The sequence below is a fragment of the Nyctibius grandis genome, chromosome 6, assembly GCF_013368605.1.
Source record: "Nyctibius grandis isolate bNycGra1 chromosome 6, bNycGra1.pri, whole genome shotgun sequence".
NCBI lineage: Eukaryota > Metazoa > Chordata > Aves > Nyctibiiformes > Nyctibiidae > Nyctibius > Nyctibius grandis.
Window position 1 is genome coordinate 79,513,470 of NC_090663.1, and position 19,698 is coordinate 79,533,167.

A 19,698-nucleotide genomic window follows, 5' to 3' on the forward strand; every position below is an offset into this window, starting at 1 on the left:
GTGTGTTTCTGGTTGAATTGTCTCTATGCAAAATCCTTCCTTCTAAGCATTATCAAACAAATACAAACTAAGACACTCCAAAGAAAGAGTTAAATGAGGCAAAGAGCTGGACATGCCTGTGAGAGTTTCTCTTATAAACGTTTAGCAGCTGCTCAAGAATATAATACTCAAAACACTTTTCTTACCTATTTCAAGATTGTGTCATTGCCATCTTTCTGCTAGTGCAGCCACAACTACCTGATTTAATGAAGCTGGCACTGACGAACAAAGGTCAGTGTGTTACCACCCGGATATCCATCCCATACCCATACTGGTAACTTTTGTAATGTTTTGTATATTTTAAAAAATTCTTATTTTTTAAAAATACATTCTTCTTCTGATTAGCTGCAACTCTTTTAGAAAGGCTTCCTCCCACATAATATTTTCTAACTCAGCTGCCAAACGTCTACAGAAGTAAATGTACATTCTGTGTATGATAATGTCATTTATAGTAATACAAAATTTGAGATGCAGCTCGACAGATATCCCGGAGTCTGTGATTTGGTCCGTTTGTTCCATATTATTGTGGCAAACATGGCTTATTAAGAGGTCTCAAACGAATTATATGCCAGAGCATTCTCTACCATCTAGACTGCTTGAACTCAGTATGACTAATTCAAACATAACAGGGATCCCCTAGAATTTCTTAAGTATGTAATATATTTGAAGTACTTAAGTATCTATTATGACTATGGTCCACATCCCACTTCCATGAAATCAAGGGAAGTTCTGGCATTGACTTCTACTGAAGCTGGACACTTTTCTGTGATGTTTTAGTTTAGATAAATCATGACTAATGTAGTTTTAAATTCATTCTTTGATGGTATGAATTTAGAGCAACTCTTCAGTCTAATCAGAAGATGTTGTCTAATGTTATTCACCAGGCTGGCTGAAAACTATACCAAATCATACTAACTGTGGATTAGTCAGATTGTAAATTTAAACACAGTAGAACAGTTAAATTTAACTTAAAGTTACTACTGAACATCTGCTTCTGAACACTTTTGCTAGTACCTTTTAAACTGATAGGAGGGAATAATAACGTGTGTGTTAACTTTATAAGAACACAGCAAATTAAAAAAAAAACAGCTTCAAACTGTTTAATCTGCATAATATCTACATGTTTAAACACAAGAACTAATGAAACATGCTGCTGTTCTTGTCAGCCACTTACAGCAAAGGCCCCATGCACACTTCACGCATTCAAGTCTCCCCTGGATTATCTGAAACCCAGACATCTCCCAACACAAATAAATATTTTCATTTGGAATGGCTGAGTAAATCTTCTGGATTTCATATTTTTTAGGAACCAGAGTCTAGGAAAAGATTGTGCTCTTGTCAAACTCTTGGCTTACACATGGTGCTAGGCGTGGGGTACAACCGACTTCTTGGTCCCTTCCTTGTTCCAAGAAGGACAATAGTTGTTGGCTCTGTGACACCCCTTATCAGTTCAGCCTTTGGGTATTTTGTATGTAGAGCTAGTAAGTTCTGTACAGTCCTAACTGACTCCTGCCAACTTGGACTTGGAGAGTAAACAGACCTCAAGGATCTGCTTTCCCTTACAAATCCAGCCTCAGCTTCTGAAGGAACGTAAGGATGTTCAAGCCCAAGAAAGTCCAAGTCACAAGCGAGCAGTTTGCGGCTATAGAGTAATGGAAAGCCAGTGTGAAAAACACAAAGCATACAGTATCTCTAGCCAAAGCATAAGACAAATGATACGTCAAGTCCTAAAATTGTGTTTCGCAGCTTCAGCTGTGCTCAGACTGTGAAATACCTGAGCACTGCTGCAATAGGAAAATATACGCCATAGATATTGTCACTGACACAAGATACTGCACACAATATGGCAGAAAACAAAATTGTATCCACTTGTCAACAAGTTGGGTTTGCTTCTATTTTTATTATTAGAAAGTAAGAACAAGTTCTGCAGTAAATTAAATCCATCAGACCGCAGGGGACCAGAGATCACTCCAGAATATGATGGAGGATGTCTTCGTTACTAATATTCATACCAAAATCTGAAACCAAAGTTTTGTGCTCAGACACCTCAAGTAAAAGCATAATTAATCTTCATAACAAGAATTCACATCCTGTTTTAAACTGAGGGAACTTGGAATACATTTGGGATTCTGGAGCAAATGCATGACTGAATGCTGAGCAAACCAGAAAATTAAAACGCTGAAGTGTAAATTGTCATTATTTTTCAGGGGTAAGATTTTGATAAGATTAACTGAGTAGTTCATAGCTGTTTTCTGGCCATTGATTTGATCTGTCTGTATGTTTCTGATGTTAACATTATATTGGGTTTTATTGCCATTTATGTTGGTTTTTTATTGTCATGCATGAGGCTCTTACGACCTGGGTAGGACCACTTACTAGTGCAGGGCAAAAATCAACCTACCTAAATTTGCAGTGAGTCCTACTAATATCAGACAACTAGACATAAGGATAAAATCATGATTTCCAGGAACTGAACTCCCTTTGACATCAGCTAAGCCCAGGTCTCCCCACAGAGATCTAAACTGAAGCTTGGGTACCAATCTCTATCCACTAAAGTTTCAGACCATCATGAAAATATTTCTTTCTATCCAGAATGCAACGTTTTCAAGTGACAACGAGATTTCACCAGAAGAGAGTGCCCGTTTGCTTTACCTGCATCAGCAGCTGTGATCAGGAGTACGTACTGCTCCTTCGCCTCCCGGTCCAGGCTCTGCACCAAGCGCAGCTCCCCGCTGGCCGAGAGAGTAAAGGCTCCTTCTTCATTTCCAGTCACCAGCACATAAGTAAGCTTGCTGTTTAGCCCTTGATCATCGTCTCTTGCTACAACCTACAAAAGCAATGCAAACACGTGGGAAGAAATATTGAGAACTGATGAACGCGGGGTCTGTAAAATTTTATTGGGATAGAGGAAATACTCTCTATGACAATAATCTAAATTAACAGATTGAATCAAACCAAATGATTTAAGGGCTAGTATAAATTCACTGTAATTGTAAAAATGACTTAGCACAGTGGTGATGGACTTAAAAGCATAGTTTGAAAATATTAAATAGTTGATTATTTATTTTTCTCAAGCATAAATACAGTAAAGACTGTGTTGGGGCTCAGTGAAAACCACAGATGACCTGGTACAGGCTGAGCTCTGTCCCAAAGCAAGCATTGCACGTCCTGAATCCACTTCGTGCTCTTTCAGTGCCTGGCACAGAGCCTCATCCCGTGGAGGCAACAGCCAGATTGAGAGGTGTGTTGCATGAAAGTTGAGATTGAGATGAGAGAGCAGACTCTTAAAGCCCCAGTGTCAGTGGGAAGATAGGTAGGGAAAACACAAACAAACCTCCAAAGCATAATATAAACTTTAGGTAAAAAACAAACAAACAAACAAAAAAACCCATCCAAACAAACAAAAAGGAAAACAAGCCAACGACCACTGCATGTTAGATTACAGCCAAGAGGCAACTTTTAAATTGTCTTGCACCTTTTTGATTTTGGAGGAAAGACACTATAAATTAATACCATATACTGAGGCACTCTAATAACTGTAGGAGATACGTATTTATTTGCTGAACGTACTCACCTGAAGAATAACTTTTGGGAGCGTCTCTAAATTCTCAGGGACGTTCACAGAGTAGGGAGAAAGTTCAAACGTGGGAATATAATCATTGACATCCTTCAGAATAATACTGACTGTCGTGGTATCGGTCCTGGGGCTGCTCCCGCGGTCGGCCGACTGAACAGTCAATGTGTAGGAGGGCTTCTTCTCTCTGTCCAAAGGCTTGGCAACTGTTATCACCCCCGTCACAGAATCGATTCGAAACTCATTATTGGCATCTCCGCTCACGATGGCATAGCGGACCTGCCCGTTTGTACCTTCATCCGCATCCGTAGCAAACACCTGGATTAAATCCGTCCCTGTCAAAGTATTTTCCCCCACCTCTGCTTTATAAAGCTTTTGGGCAAAAAGCGGGTTATTGTCATTAATGTCCAGGACTATAACAACCACATCCGTAGATGAAGAAAGGGATGGCTGGCCCTTGTCTGTGGCTACCACAGTCAAGGTGTAGTTGGACACGGCTTCTCTGTCGAGCTCCCCCGTGAGCCTCACTTCACCGTCAATAGTGCCGATGCTGAATTTGTTTCCCAGCGGCCGGAGCAGACTGTATTCGATGTAGCTGTTTGGACCACTGTCGGGATCGGTTGCCTGCGCTTTGAATACGATTGTATCTATCGGCGTGTTTTCCGGGACGTAGGTCAGCTTCGGGGAGATGAAGCTTGGAGGGCTGTCGTTCACGTCCAGCAGGATAATTGAAACTTGGGCCGTGCTTGTGTACCTGGATGCCAGGAGAGGGGCCATGTCGTGGACTTGCACGACGAGGCTGTAGAAAGACTGGCTTTCCCGGTCCAAAGGCTGCCTGATGCTCAGCACGCCGCTGTTATCGATGCCGAACTGCCCCGTGCTGTCGCCGGACGCGATGCTGAAGGACAGCTGCGAGTTGGAGCCTCGTGGGGTGGGAAGAAGAAAGGTAGAGGACATTACTTCATCCCACCGACCTAGATATAAATGTTTCTGGCCTCTCTTCCTATGGAAATGAGGTCTACGATCGTGCTGCATGTTCAGCATCCTCATCACCATTTTTGAATCCATCAGCTAATTTCAGCCAAGTTTCACAGTGGAGCAGAAGCCTTTGAAATAATTATTTTCTAACAAGAGTTAAAGAGAGGGAGAGGGAAGGATGTTAATTGGAGCGGCCGCAGAGGGAACAGCCGGCAGAGCTCATCTCTGCATTTCATTCAGCAGGAGCTGCACGGTGGCAACATCCGCAATTTTTCCCCATCTACAATGGTTAGGGATAAAGGGTTTGAAGGGTTTGCCTTTAGAAACAAAGACTCAATAGTTCTGCTGCTCGCTGAACAGCTGGTTTCCTCCATTCTCCCCACTTCAACTAAGCAACGTTATTATTAATGTAATTATTTCATGAATTCTTCCACCCAATTAAAAAAAGCCACAACCAGAAACTCCCGAGCCTAGCTGGAGCAAGCCAAGAATGAATACTGGGGAGAGGTATGCTTCCCATATATGGCATGGTATTCCAAAATATCAGATGAACAGCCCTCATCTTATGATCAAAACAAAACTAGCAATTATGGTCAAGGGAGAGATTTATAATACTGGTAAGGGAAATGCATTCTGAATCTTGACAAGGCTGTGAAATGACCTTAAATATGCCATATAGGAAACAAATGTACATTACTGCTTCAATTCCAGAGTTCACTCTAAACAACTAATTTTTAGAAACACCTAATTGAAATGAGTCTTCTCTCGTTAATATATATAAAAATAGAGATATATATATCCATATATACCTGTCTATATATCTCTGTTACTCCTATTTTAATTAATTTTGAAAATTTTGTTTTCTTATTTTGGGTCATAAAGACCGTGATTTAGGATTAGTAGATTAACAGACCGTTAGCTACTAATTTACCCCTCAAACTCACTTTTTCATGCAATGAAACCAAGCTGTCTGCTTATGGAGCTGATTGCTGTGTGTTTTGTCATTTTTACTCAGAAGCTCTTCTTCCTCTGACTGAATTGCTTTGATAATAAAATTATTCCTGCATTAGATTTATTAATCTCTGCTGTTGATAATGCTCAGACTTGGGAACTCTCCTCTTACTTGTCTTTCCCACAGCGGCTACTCTAATTGGCATCTTTCCCTCTCTCTTCTTCTCTTGTAGAAACTTAATTATAAAATAAATAGAACCAAACATGAAAGACAAAATATTTTAATGCAATTAAAAAAAATAATACATTTATATGCCAGACACTAGTGTTTCTACATTACTTTGATCAGGTGAAGCACTGTGAAAGTTTAATGCTAGTCTATTTTTTGTTCAGCTGCATTTTCAAATGACTAATTGTATGGATGAAAGTCTTCTGGTTTCAGTAAAGTACTTTCTGGCAATTTAAGATTTTTGTCAATTGACTTTGGAGATGGGTAGGAATTAGATCTTACAGAAGAAAATTATTTTAAAAATACTCTTTTTTCCCCAGTGCTTTCTGTGGTGGTATCTATTCCTATAAAATTTACTGCTTGTTCTTCTTTATCTCACCTCCACGTATCTTTTCATTCCTTGTCCTGTATTCTCTAGGTTTTGATGCTGCTAATGCTTATATAGATTAAATTGTGAAGCAGAAGCAGAGTGCCTAAATATCAGTGGAGCCAGGACTGCCACTTAATGAACTTTTTCAAACACATCCTGCCGAGCTGGCATTGTGCCCCTCATCCATCCCCTCTCCCCAAGTTTGGAGCTGGGCTTTTCTTAGGGAGAATGTAGGGGAATCCTCGTTGCCAAGCTTTGAGTTTATTTAGTCTGAGGGTTAACCTGATAAAACTCTGAGCAAGAGCTCAGACATGGAGCCACCAATTTCATGATGATGCTCTTTCAAGGGTCTTATTTCTAGTTATTTACTAATGAGACAAAAAAAAAAAATCCTACTTGCCCCCCCATTCCGTAAATACCTGTAGAGTCTAACTGGGAAATCCCACTGTTTTTTGCCTGGAGGTGCATCTTGCTATACTTTTTAATAAATAGACAAGCATTTGCTTTGCCCTGAGATTTTTCCTGTTAATTTGATGTGGAAAAAATTAAAATCTGAATCTCAAAATGAATGTGTTTAAGGAAACTGAATTCTTTATTGCCCTGTAAATAACCAAGAGCTGTAGCTGATATTTACTATGCATCTGTATATGAAACTGCCCGAGCTGAGATAAACAGATACTGTTTCCCAAGGAGTGTGTTGAACAAGAAAATGGAAATGGGAGCAGTTTCACTATCACCATGTTTTTCATAGAATCGTGGATCATAAAATCATTTAGGTTGGAAAAGACCTTTAAGATTGAGTCCAACCGTATTTCATAAAATCATAGAATTTGTCTTTTATCAATATTTATCCTAAAACAACAGGCACACCTCGTTATAAAACAATGTCTTTTCAGAGCTCCTTCAAACTATGGGATCAGATAACATAAATAATCAATGAAATGATATTTGTGTGCATTGAGTGCATTATCTGTGAGCCACATGCAGAGGAGTATAGTACTAGCTATTTCTGTACTCTAGATAAATACAAGATGACACAGGATAACAAGTTTGGGCTTGAAACAGAAACACCAATGGATCATAACATTTGCTGAAGTTACAGTCCTATGGGAGAACTCAACCTGGCACGTTCTTGGAATGAAATTTCTGCCCTAATAATTTGAAATCCAGCCTGTTAGAAAAGTAAGTGTGCCAGAAAATATAAAAGGCAAGGTATCTGACTTTTCATTGCACTGCTCCTCAAATACTCATTTGCTTCCTGGATAATTGAGTGCATGATGAATGTAAAACGATATGTCAGTGCTAAGATATAGTTCACGTCCACTGCGCGCAGATGGAAATTAATGTATGAGGTGCAAGAGAAAAGGAAAACAGACTCATAATGGTCAAGTGAAATTAACTTCCAAAAAGATTTGAAACTAAGCATTGTATTCCTAACAGGAAAACAAGAAATAAAAGAGGAGAGAGATTAGACAGAAACCCATTTATCTACAAGTCTGAAGGAACAATCCCTTCCCCGGATATGCATGATGCAAGCACAAGTTCCTCTCCTCCAACTTATAGTTATTATACATAAAATAAAAGCTTTAACAAGAGTGGTGAAAGGCAGATCCATGCAAGAACAGCCAATATCACCAAGTTATAATTTCTGACTTGTTGGCTTATCTTACGGAATGTCTTCTTGCTCACTTTCTCAGTTTGATCGCAAAACCAGTTGCACAATATACCATGGAAAGTTCTACCCATCAGCACAAAATTTATGATCCCACAAAAATGTTTGAGTTCAACAACTCAGCATTTCCTGAGGAAAAACTGTTTTACTGAAAAATCTTGATCACTTCAGTCGTTTTACATGCATAAACTGGGGTTCCTCGAAGCACGTAGGTGCTTTGTGCTTGAAGCACACATTTCAGTACAAGACATTTCCATGGGCTTTGCTGAGCCAGTGTCAAGTTGAGAGGAGACAAGGTTGCTTAACATGTCACAAAAATAACCTTCACCTGAAAAATCACTATGAGTATTATGAATACTTTTGTATTAAGACACACTGACTAATGTCTGTAGACACTTAAGAAAAGGCAGTACACTATGGAGTGATTTTTATGGCCATATTCTATAATAATTCTTGCTTGGACATAAACTGTATGGCAAAATGGTAAAGCAAGCTATAAGGATTGTATCTTTTACACTCCAACACGTTAACACCTTCTAGATGCCATAAACAATCCCAAGATTAAAGCTTATTTTAATGAGAAATTTTCCCATGATCTCTTTTAATCAGTTTTTTAACCTCCACTATCAAAACCCTGTAGCATGCAATTCTCTTCATGATACACTTAAAAGTTACAGTACATTTAAGATGATTGCAGATGATGTCTGATATTGCCAAAACCTTATTTAGAATACATTATAAACTTTAAGAAAAAAACAATCTGAAAGAACACTTAGGTCTAATCTAAATGTGCAATCTAGGCATCAGGGGAGAAATCATGGTGTGCAACTGTTGCAACATGCTCTAAGTAAAATACAGTTCTGCAACTCATTTCCACAACAGCAGTTAAAAGCAGTATTTGACTGTATTTTTAATTTATCACATATAAAAATAAGGAAGAAACCACCTGCTTAAACCTAATGTGAAATATGAGAAAAATAACTTCTATTTACACAGCGTGCGGTGAATTTAAGCACATGACGGCATTCTAAGGATAGTCCTAATTTGCCCTTTCTACTAGGTTTTCTAATATGTTGCTAAGGGAAAATATGTATTTATCATCAGAGATACAGAATACGAGGAAACGCCTACCATCATCTGCATCAGTGACGCTGAAGTTGAGAATAGCGGATCCTGGAGACAGGTTCTCCATCAAAGATGTGCTGTATGAGGTCATACTGAACACTGGTGGGTTATCATTGATGTCCAATATATTGAAGTACACTCTGATGGTAGTGAATTGGCCTCCTCCATCTTCCGCACGGACGGTAAGAATGTAATACTGCTGCGCTTCGTAGTCCAGCGCGCGAGTCAGGTTGAAGACACCGGTAACGGGGTTCAGGAAGAAGATACCCTCTTCATCATCTTCGCTTACGGTGTACGTGATTTCCCCGTTGATCCCGGAGTCGTCGTCAGTGGCTAGAATGGCTGCCACTAAGGAACCTGCACAGCACGACAGGACAGTGAAATCAGTCACTTGGAAAGGGCAGCTCACCGGTGTGGTCAGAGCCAGCTCATCATCAAGCAGCCCTGTAGAGTAAGAGGTATCCTCCAGTAGAAATTCAAGCCTTGATATTATATGACTAACTACTATGAAAGGCTTTTCAAAGCTGAAAGGAACAGTATTCTGTATGATGTTTATTTTAAAGGGCCACTAAAATCCCCCAAGAAATGGCCAGGAATATTTGTTTCTATCTTTAAATGGGAACATGTACAGATTAGATATCAACTGGGGCAAAAATACCTTTTCTCCTGCTAGATATTTTCTCTCTCTGACTCAAAGGACCCTCTCCTCCCTACAGACAAATATGAGTTCTGAAACCTTCTAGATATTTCTTTCTAAATGCAGAAACAGAAATGTCAGTACATACCAAATATCTCAGCTCTGCTTTTTGAAAAAGTGACTTTGCAGGGTAACTGTGGTTAGAAAACCAGAAACCTTATAGGGGTCCATTCTTCACTGTTTGCTGAAATTCAACTCCTCGTGAATTTGTGCCATTGTTTTCATTTCTGCATAGCTGCATTCGCACAACTGACCTCTTACGAAAGTTTAGAAATTAAGTGTCACTTTTTAGTATTTCAAACACTAATTATAATTAAGATCAGCTAATTTCCACGAAAATAAATGATTTAATTTCTCTTCCATGGAACCAGATGAGTTACATGCGTTGCAGCACAGTTAACTATTTTCGAGCAACGTGACAATGAAAACTGCTTATCATCAGAATAAAGAATAGTGTTACAATTACCTTTAATCCAGCTGAATATGCTGGTATCTTTTACATCCATTTGATTACCTCATGCTTTAACGTTTCTGGTTGCACATTAACTGGTGAAGAGGGCTGTCCTGAAGCTGGATGGGATTATCACCCCTCCAGCGAGTCTGCAGCACAGCGTGGTCAGGGAATAAGGCACAAATGTTCACCCCATAAATGATTAAAGAGAGAAGCCTCAATCCTAACATGGAGGGAATTATGCTGGCTGTTTCCAGGGTTATTCCTGCTAAAACAGACCGAGCCTCAGGACTCTGAGTGACAAGAGAGAAGAGCATAGCTGGGGATCAGCAACCAAACCACCCTGTGCTATACGGACATCTCAGTTACTTCCCGATCAGATTCCTGAGGCGCAGCTGATGGCACTGTAATCTTTTAACACAAAACACCACTGAATTTTGGGACTGTGACTGTGGGACAGAGTGCAAGAGTTGGAGGCATGGGGGTAATCTTGGTTGTCCCAAGCTGAGCCTCCCACGTTTATAAGTCAAGGCCCTAATAAAAGCTTGAAAGCTATCACCATGTCATATGCATCTTCTTTGTTTATTCATGTTTTAGAACAAGCTTCTAAGATGCTTCAGTTACTAATACCGGCAGACATTACTTTTATACTAGCATTCTGTGTAAAACACTGGAAACTTTTCATTGCAAGTAATATTAATTTCTCATCTTGAAACATACAATATAGCACAGTTTTTGAAAACTTTTTTTTTGGTCTAAATATTTTCTAGCTTACGACCTAACTTTTAAACATCAAAACACTCTTGCACACGAAACAAGCTTTAAAAGAAGAAAACAACAACTTAAGAGGTCAGTGATCATATTTAGGAATCAGAATTAATGATCTAAAGGTTAGATTTTCTACAAAACCTTGTCAAAAACAGGAGTCAAAGATACGCTCAAGGAAATATGATGTTAGGGTTAGTAACTGAGTGCATGCAGGGAATATTATTAAGGAACCAGTGTATCACTGGCTGCCCCAATGGTTACCCATTTTGTGATCCTGCACTTGATGAATTAAGTACTGTAAGTCATATTCACTGAAGATGGCTCACTAAATCAATACTAGCATCATCATTACATCTTCATGATAGGTTATACTGTTGGTATCCTCTAAGTTGTTTGTCCTCCTGCTTTTCTGTTCGCTATTTTTTTAAGTAGTTGCACTCCGAGGCTTCCATATTCACACTTCCATATAGCGTATGGATACAGGCACAATTCCTATTCTGCATTTAGGATTTATTTGAGTGGCAACCATTTCTCTATTTCCCATTGAAAAGAAATTTGACCTCACTAGGGATACAGATTTCCTAGCAAGCAGACTTTCAGCATGATGTGATTCCCTTCGTTTCTCCAGCCCATCCAATAGATGCCTTCAGCATCTTCTGTCTCCTGGTCAGGTCAGACAGGTCTGCTATTCCCTCCCCCTCAAGTCCCTGTGGATTGACAAAAAAGAAAAAATTCAGTCAATTTTAGGGCCATTTCCTATTTACCTGGAGTGGCATCTTCCGGGATGTCAAAGGAATACACTGGCTTGGAGAATTTGGGGATGTGGTCGTTAACGTCACTAACAGTGATGTTTATCCTCATGTCTGAGGACTGCAGGCCGTCATCAGCACGAACCAGCAAGGAGTACTTGGAGCGGCGCTCCCGGTCCAGGCGTTTGGTGGCTATCAGGTCTCCTGACTCGGGGTCAATGTGGAAGCTATCATCTGCACCACTGATAATAGTGTATGTGACGAGGGCATTGGCTCCCTAAGTAAAAGCAGAAGTGGTCAAATCAAGTTATTTGCCAGGAAAACCACATCATAATTTTCAGTAAGACAAGAATTGTTCCAGTAACTGCACTTGGCGAATATTTTTCAGAGCAGTTTCCTTTAATAAACAGCCTTTCTGCCAGTCCCTGCTTCAGTCCCCCAGTAAAGATGCATACGCACACAGTTTTTATTTATGAGACGTGAAATGACGAGATTACCCAGATACTTTTTGCCCCACCGTTCATAAAAGGATCGCATCCAATCAACACCATAAAGCTCTGATACCTGTTTTAATTTCAAGCCAGCATCGCCGAGCAGTGTAACATCTGCCCTCTTAACAGGGATCAGTGTTTATTCTTCTTGTTTTATGTTCAAAGGTTAAATCAAATCTGTGTCAGTGGCTCAGCTCTGCCTTTCTCGCTCTCTGGAGGTGGGATGGAGGGAGGAGGAGAGAGAGGGATGCAAGGAGGGAGGACCAGGGGCTGTCACGCAGCAGCTCCACCAGCCAGCATGCACAGCAAGAGCTGCAGCTCCCGGTCAGGAGAACCTCACGGGAGCTGTGCTTGCAGCAGCCCCTCAAAGGCCAGCTTCTGCACAGAAATACATCTACCCCTGTAAATATAACAGCCTCAAAGTGACAAATCATCTGTCATTAAAATCACAGTTCTGATCTCTTGGGTTGTGATGGAAGTCAAAAGCATTTGCTTTTGGGTCAAATAAAGTCTCTCATTTGTTCTTGAAAAAAAAAGGATTCATAAGGACTTTAAGCATCTTGGTTAAAAGGAAAATTAAGGAAAAGTAATGTTACATAGAAAAATTAACATCTTTTTTTCCCCCCCTTAAAGGTTGAAATTAAAACTGATGAAAAAAATATGGAAACTTCCATTCAAAACATATTGACACAGTGCATTTTGCCTCAGCCCTGCCCTGTCACAAACACTGAGAAAAGTCACCTGCATCCAGTCTGTATCAGTGATTATTAACAAGAAAATCAACCCGCCTTACAGCTCTTAGGCGTACTCAGGGATACCAAGGTTTCCTAGAAAAAGGGATGCTACCTGAGCTCAGTTTCCATCCACCTCCTGGGGATGGGCTGTGCAGCATGGCCCTGCAGCCAGAGGGTGGTCCAGGGGATATAAGCGGCTGGCTAGAGCACCCAGCAACAGCTTGGGTGACATTTCCCCCAAAAGCCAGGACTCAGCTATAAATTTTACTTCTTAGCAGACTGACATTGGTCTTTACAGGAAAACAGAAAGAGACCGAAGATCCTGGGATCACGCCCTTCTTTTTCCAGGACAGGCTTAAGGGCACTGAAGGTTTGGTGCCCTCCAACATGGGATAACGTGTACCTACATCCCACGTGCTGACTATGCCTGGCGATGTGTTTTGGTGGGCGAGCAGATATTTACCATGCCCTCCCCCGGTACCACGGCAGAGCTGGGGTTTCACAGCTGAAACCTGCCGCTGGCACACACGTGGCAGTTCTGCGGAGAACAACAGATCAAAGAGATCCGGGAGAAAGAAATTCTATAGCTGTTCCAAACACTCTTGCCTAAAAAAGCAAACTAACAGAGATAAACCCTTGTTCATGTTTGGGAGATGAGAGACAAGTGTTACTTATCTGACCTTATGCCTTGTACCAAACTTTCCCTCTGGGGTGTTGTTTCAAAGAGTTGGGCTGAGCTAACTGATAAATGAAATTTAGAAAGAAAACAAGCTTCTACGGGTGCCCAACCCTGAAGAGCTGCATGCAGTGCTCCAGTGTACACAGCATCTGGGCGCTCAGGTGTACCTGGGGGATGTAACACGCTTTCCTGTGATTGTGCAGCTTAGCAAAAACATCTGATGAGAATTTAAGATTTCAGAGGTGACCACATTCTTCACCACTTGTTTGACTAGCCAGTGGCCTCCTAATAGAGCGCTGCTAAAATCACAGCCACGTGTGATACTGGTTAATCAAATCAGTAACTTTGCATGAGTTAGGTGAGAAGCGAAACAAAATACAGGTATGTAAAACCTATTAAAAAGCTGTATAAAAATCTCCCATCGACAACTGACTTTAAAAAGACGCAAAGCGCTAGAAGCTGTTGTAATTGTTAAAGCCTTTGGTACCACTTAGCACCCAGAGAATGTCTTTACATCTTTTCTTAGATCTCTACAATGTCCTTATTATGACAGACAATTTGAAATTCCCTGCCTTCATACTACCATTTAAAAATATTTATATAATAGAATCATAGAATGGTTTGGGTTGGAAGGGACCTTAAAGCTCATCTAGTTCCAATCCCCTGCCACACGCAGGGACACCTTCCACTAGACCAGGTTGCTCAAAGCCCCATCCAACCTGGCCTTGAACACTGCCAGGGAGGGGCATCCACAGCTTCTCTGGGCAACCTGGGCCAGTGTCTCACTACCCTCACAGTAAAGAGGGTAATTTGTAATAGGGGTTCTTGTACACAACTCGGCCATGAGTTTTAAGGGTTTTTTACCTTACCCTTTTGAAGCTAAAACTTTGATTCTGAAAGCACCCGTGCACACAGCAAAGGCAGCACGCTGTTTTATTGAGCTGCATATATGGGTTGCATGTGCAAAAAAGAAGTCAGAAAAGCGCAGTGTTGCAGGAATATTGTATGAAAAACAAGGAGCATTCACTGTGCCCTCAACTTCAAAGAGGGATGGGGAGCAGGGAGAAAGGCAAGTACATCGATCCCAAACTGCACATTGCTAAAAAATCTTGGACTCTTTGTAAAGGGTTTGAGTTACAAATGTTCTGGTAGGGAAATTGAAATCATCCCTCTTTATAAAAAGATTGACTGAGTTCCGTCTAAGGTAACAAATCAATTCCCACTGGATGAAGTGCCTCAGAATGGATAACATATTAGGTGCAGTTTAGGAATGGTCAAAAAGAGGCTGGAGCACGATATATTGCTAAAATCCTAGATATCCGTTTGCTGTATCACAGCAGAAAGTATCTACTTCTTTGAAACTGAAGACAAACAGCTGCAATTTTTGTTACAAATTATGCACCTTTCCAAAATCCTATTTTTTGTCTGTATGTCAGGCTGCTACCAGAAAATAAAGGACAAAAAGTTCATAATTACATTCGTAACATTCCTGAGGGTGTTCCAGTGGTTCCCCACTTAGTAGTAAGATTAAGTACATCAATTAACAATTGCAGGACAACTAACCAAGCTAACGCAAAAAAGGCCAGAAATACAATTCTCTTGAGGGGGTTGAATTACCTTATTATTTGAATGCAAGAATTGCTTCTTGTTGTCAAGTGTAACTCTATATTTTAATAACAACATAAACTTCTTTGCACGCTCATACTGACTTTTTAGGCCTTTCCCCGGTGGAAAGAATCAGTTCAAGTGAATGAAACAATACGGTTATCATTCTCATAACTTACTTTCCAAAAGAAATGAATACATCAAATTATACATGAATATATTTGCCTGATGCATACAACAAGATTGTGATATCCCTCGCTAAGCTGACTGGCCAACAGTTTAACATCAGTTGCTCAAAGGCTTTTGGTAGTTTCTTAATAACTCTTTAGTTGCAGCGTCCTCACAGTAATGAACCTGAGCAGGCAAAACGATTTTGCAAACTGGTTCATGTACAGAGCACATATTTTAGCATTATTTCTTTTCCCCTCTTTTTGGTGAAAGAAAACCTTCTTTAGGAAAGGATAATATTGATATTAAGTAGTTCTAGTCAAAGGGTGAGCAGGCATTCTCAAAAGTTCTATTGTTCTCCAAGGCTTGTCTCACATTAATTTTATTGCACACCTTGAAACTGGGCTCAGCTACAACATCTCTGCTTCAAAGTTAGTTTAGATCTCAGGCTGTGGTCTTAAACTGAACGTCAATAAATCTTTATCACAAGCTGGGCAGTCCAGCACCTTCGCCAAGTTATCGGGTATGGTGTATGATGAAAGTGATAACAAGACAATCTGAAATCAAAATGTGGGGCATTTTTTGCCATTAGTGGAACCGCTTGTTAAGAGATGTTAGGAAAACATTAACTGATTATATACAAATCAGTGAGCAGCCTTCCAGTAACAGAGCATTTATCTCACTTGCTCATGTGTGTTTGCCTCTGTGTGACTCCATGATACTGAACACAGTTTTGTGAATGGGCCAAACGCAGTTCAAAGCATGACCGCAGTGATGCCCAAGGCCAAGCTCTCATGAAGGGAACAGGTAAAAACCACGTATTTCCAGAATAGCATTTTTAGTACAGATATTCAAATATGAAACCATGCTCCTACCTCATCTGCATCCATGGCTGTCAGCTGCAATATTTTCGATCCATCTCCTATATTCTCTTCTACAGTGAGATCAAGCATATCTGTGGGGAATACTGGTGGGTTGTCATTGATATCCTGTAGTGTTATTTCCACCTGTAAAAAGCAAGAATCAGGAAAAGCTGTGTGAGCACTGTGAGTTAGACGCTGATTGGACCTGAATGTTACAAATCACATAATTTTGAAAGAAATCAGGCAAATTGTTCTTAATCACATGAATTAGAACATTCCCAAATCACACCAACAACAGGAAAAGCCCCTCTGGATATTAAAATTCCACATTGTTATAAAACACTCATAGGAAAGCCTCTAACATAAATAAAGTTAATTTGACTTGTTGATAGCAACTGATTTTAAATGGTCCTAGTCTAGTTTATATTGGAAAAGATCCACTGGTAGACTGTCATTGTAATCCTCAAAGTCGGCCCCTGGAGGATAGCTGCCAAGTCCCGGGGCAGGAGGTCATTCAACCATTAAATGCTGTCTGACATAAAGATGATGTGGTGTAAAATTCTCCCTGAAATGTTTATATATTGGCAACTCTCCGCTCTGAGGGAGGAAAAAACACCCTTGCACTTTGTATTTTTTTAAAAAATAATCTGTTTTTCTCTCTCTCAAAGCTCTCCTCTAATTGCAAACATAAACGTTACTTTAGAAGCACCACTAGCATCTACTCTCCTTGCCCACGCACACCTAAACAAGTGTTCTTTTCACACACAATATTTGTATGCTTTTCCAAGCAGTAAGGATAGTTTCTGAAAGGTTGTTGTGTGTTATTCATTCCTCGTTTTTCATAAGCAAGATTGCTGCCCTGATGATGCTAATTCAAAAAGCTGCAGAGCTCCCTTTTCCCTTGTTGCCGGGTATGGCATGTAATATTCCAAAAAAGACAGAAAGAAAGAGAGGACACAGCTGGTTTACATTTACCATGAAAAAAAAGGCTTGTTTTGGACCCAAAATATTAAATGGCCACCAAACTCTGAAGACCGACTAACAAGAAAACTGAGTGGCTGAAGGAAGCCTGTCTTTATTGCTCATCAGGGAATAGGGAAAGGTAGATAGGGCTGTTGCACAGGAAGGGAGGCAAAGGTATGGATGACTTAAAGAAGATCCCTAGATTGACAGACAAAATATTATTTATACTACAGTACCTGCCATTATCCACAGGGATCTCCTTGCACTTAGCTGAAAATATACGGGTTACGCTGCTCTGGATATAATCAACGAAGATGTTTCTGGTGATCTGAATTCTACAATTTCTAGTCACCTGCCATAATATTTTCTTTTTTTTCATTCTGTTTTCATACAGACCACCAAGCCAAGCCATTCTGACTTGATCACCAGGACAGTCCCAAAGATAAGCACTTCAGTGACAGAGGCTTGGCCGTCCCTGAAGAACAACTGAGTCACCCGGGCTCACTTGCTGCACCTTTCCCCGAGCTCTCGGTGGCTGCACGCTAGGGTCATCAGTCCTCTGTGGGCTTCCTGAGACCACATCCTGAAGGATGCTCCATCTTTCTGTCCTCCCAAAGGCACCTGTTTCAGAAAGCCTGACATTTCCACCAGTGCTAGACTTTGTGATGGAACAGATTTGGTGTGTCGTGCTACTGTCCTTCATCAAAGACCCTGAAAATATAAATTGCTGTAGACATGTAAATACTCTGAGACCATATTTGATCCTAACACACCCATCTCTTCTGCCTCAGAGGACATTTCTAATGCAGAGAAGGCTGCAAGGAGCTCAGTTGTTTCCCTGATCAGCATTTTTCCTCCAACAGGATTTCTTCAGAGGGTGGAGAGGTCTAGACCATTGTGAACACATTATGGCTACATTGGGCTTTGGTCAGTATATACACCACACAAGGAGACACCTTCCACCTGGGGATCTAAGCCACCCTCAGACACCTCAAGCAAGTGAGCTTTTTTCTTTTAATTACTTTTTTTTTTTTCTTCAGTTTGTGTTGGGTATTTATGCCCACAGTAGGTTACTGTTACTGTCAGCCTGCCAGAACTTTTCCACAGCATTAAAGGGAACTGAAGTGTCTTTAAGAACAGAGGAAATATTACATTAATATTGTAGATATATCTGCTGGAAGTGCAGAGAAAACACTGGTCCTATAGGCCTTACATGGCCTTTTATAGAAGAACATTATTTATTTATACCATATTTAAGTCCTCTGACCATTCACAAATGGTACACAAAACACTTCATGGCCTGAGACAGATTAACCCAGGAGGTTTTATCGTTACATTTAAATCCCTGACAACAGAAGCACAAGAAATGGAGCATCATAAGCAATGATATAACAACTAACCAACCAGACACAAACTTTCAGAGAATAGAACAGCCTGTGTTGGTTTTTGTGGTGACTGCTGCATGTGAGCGACAACTAATCACAGGAACGGGAGAAACGCGGTAGAAATGACAGACGGAGGATTTTGCCAGCTAGCCTTGCCAAGCGGATCCTGCCCCACGAACTGGCACAGCAAACTCTTCTGCTCAAAGTATAACATTTCCTCAGATACGGTTTCAAGGTAAAGCAGCTGCACAGCTCTGCAATTTATTTATTCATGCCACATATGTCACGCGCAGCTAAGGTTTCAGCTGCAGGTGACATTTCACCACCAGAACCCATTTTCATGATGAGAGATGGCCCTTTGTAAAAATCATATGAAAAAATATATGACAGCTTCTGGGGTTTTGGGTTAGGAGCTATGCATTGCCTACAGCTAGCATAATGTAAAATAGTCAGAATCCAAGAATACAGATGGCTGAGGGTTGTGGGACAAAATAAATTAGTTATAGATTCCAGAGAACGGAAAAAAAGGAGAATAATAATAGAGGAAGTAATTTTATCCTGAAAAATCAGCTCACAAGTAAACTAAGACACTGTATTTTATACTAAAGACATGCTTTAGATGGTGGAAAAATCAGAAATTCTCAAATAAGGAAGAGAAATTTTTAGAAAGAGACCACAATATTTTTAAAGAGCATTTACACCGTGATTTACTGTTTATCCACAGGGCTCAGATAATGCATATTGCTTCATAATTCACTGTTGGCTAAGTCTAATTAGCATCCCTGTGTAAAGCTAGCTTTTTAATTCTTCTATAACTTATTACTTCAGCTTACACACAGTACTGCAAACCTAAGGAATGAGATCCTGGTATGTGCCCGTTTGCAGAAATTTCACTCAAGTAATATACCTCTGAGAAAGACTTGAGAAAAATCTTCACATGTTCCTCAAAACAAAAGAATCTGTTAAGTTTTATGCCAAAGGCCTCATTTAAGAAAGTATACATCCTGAACGAGTTCGGGTGTAAACTGAATGTCCATTCTTCAGGAGTTCAGAAATTAATTTCACTTTGAAATTATTTCAGAAGTTCTGACCCCAAGCAGAAGCTCACAGGACAACCACAACGCCTTTCATTGCCAAGGGGCACTGGAAGATTTCAGCATGTCTTATCACATCTTTACTGGGGAGGAAAAGGGAAAAAAAAAATCCA

General features: G+C 40.3%; 1 protein-coding gene across 1 annotated transcript in view; it reads right to left on the reverse strand.

Annotated features, from left to right (window-relative positions):
• FAT4 (FAT atypical cadherin 4) overlaps positions 1–19,698 on the reverse strand; it is a 145,578-nt gene that overhangs the window by 55,402 nt on the left and 70,478 nt on the right. Inside the window, exons 2-6 of the mRNA XM_068404183.1 lie at positions 16,156–16,287; positions 11,619–11,880; positions 8,945–9,295; positions 3,614–4,536; positions 2,692–2,866 (exon numbers count right to left, since the gene is read on the reverse strand). Of these exons, the coding sequence (XP_068260284.1) occupies positions 2,692–2,866; positions 3,614–4,536; positions 8,945–9,295; positions 11,619–11,880; positions 16,156–16,287 (1,843 nt within the window). The remainder of the gene's footprint in view (positions 1–2,691; positions 2,867–3,613; positions 4,537–8,944; positions 9,296–11,618; positions 11,881–16,155; positions 16,288–19,698) is intronic.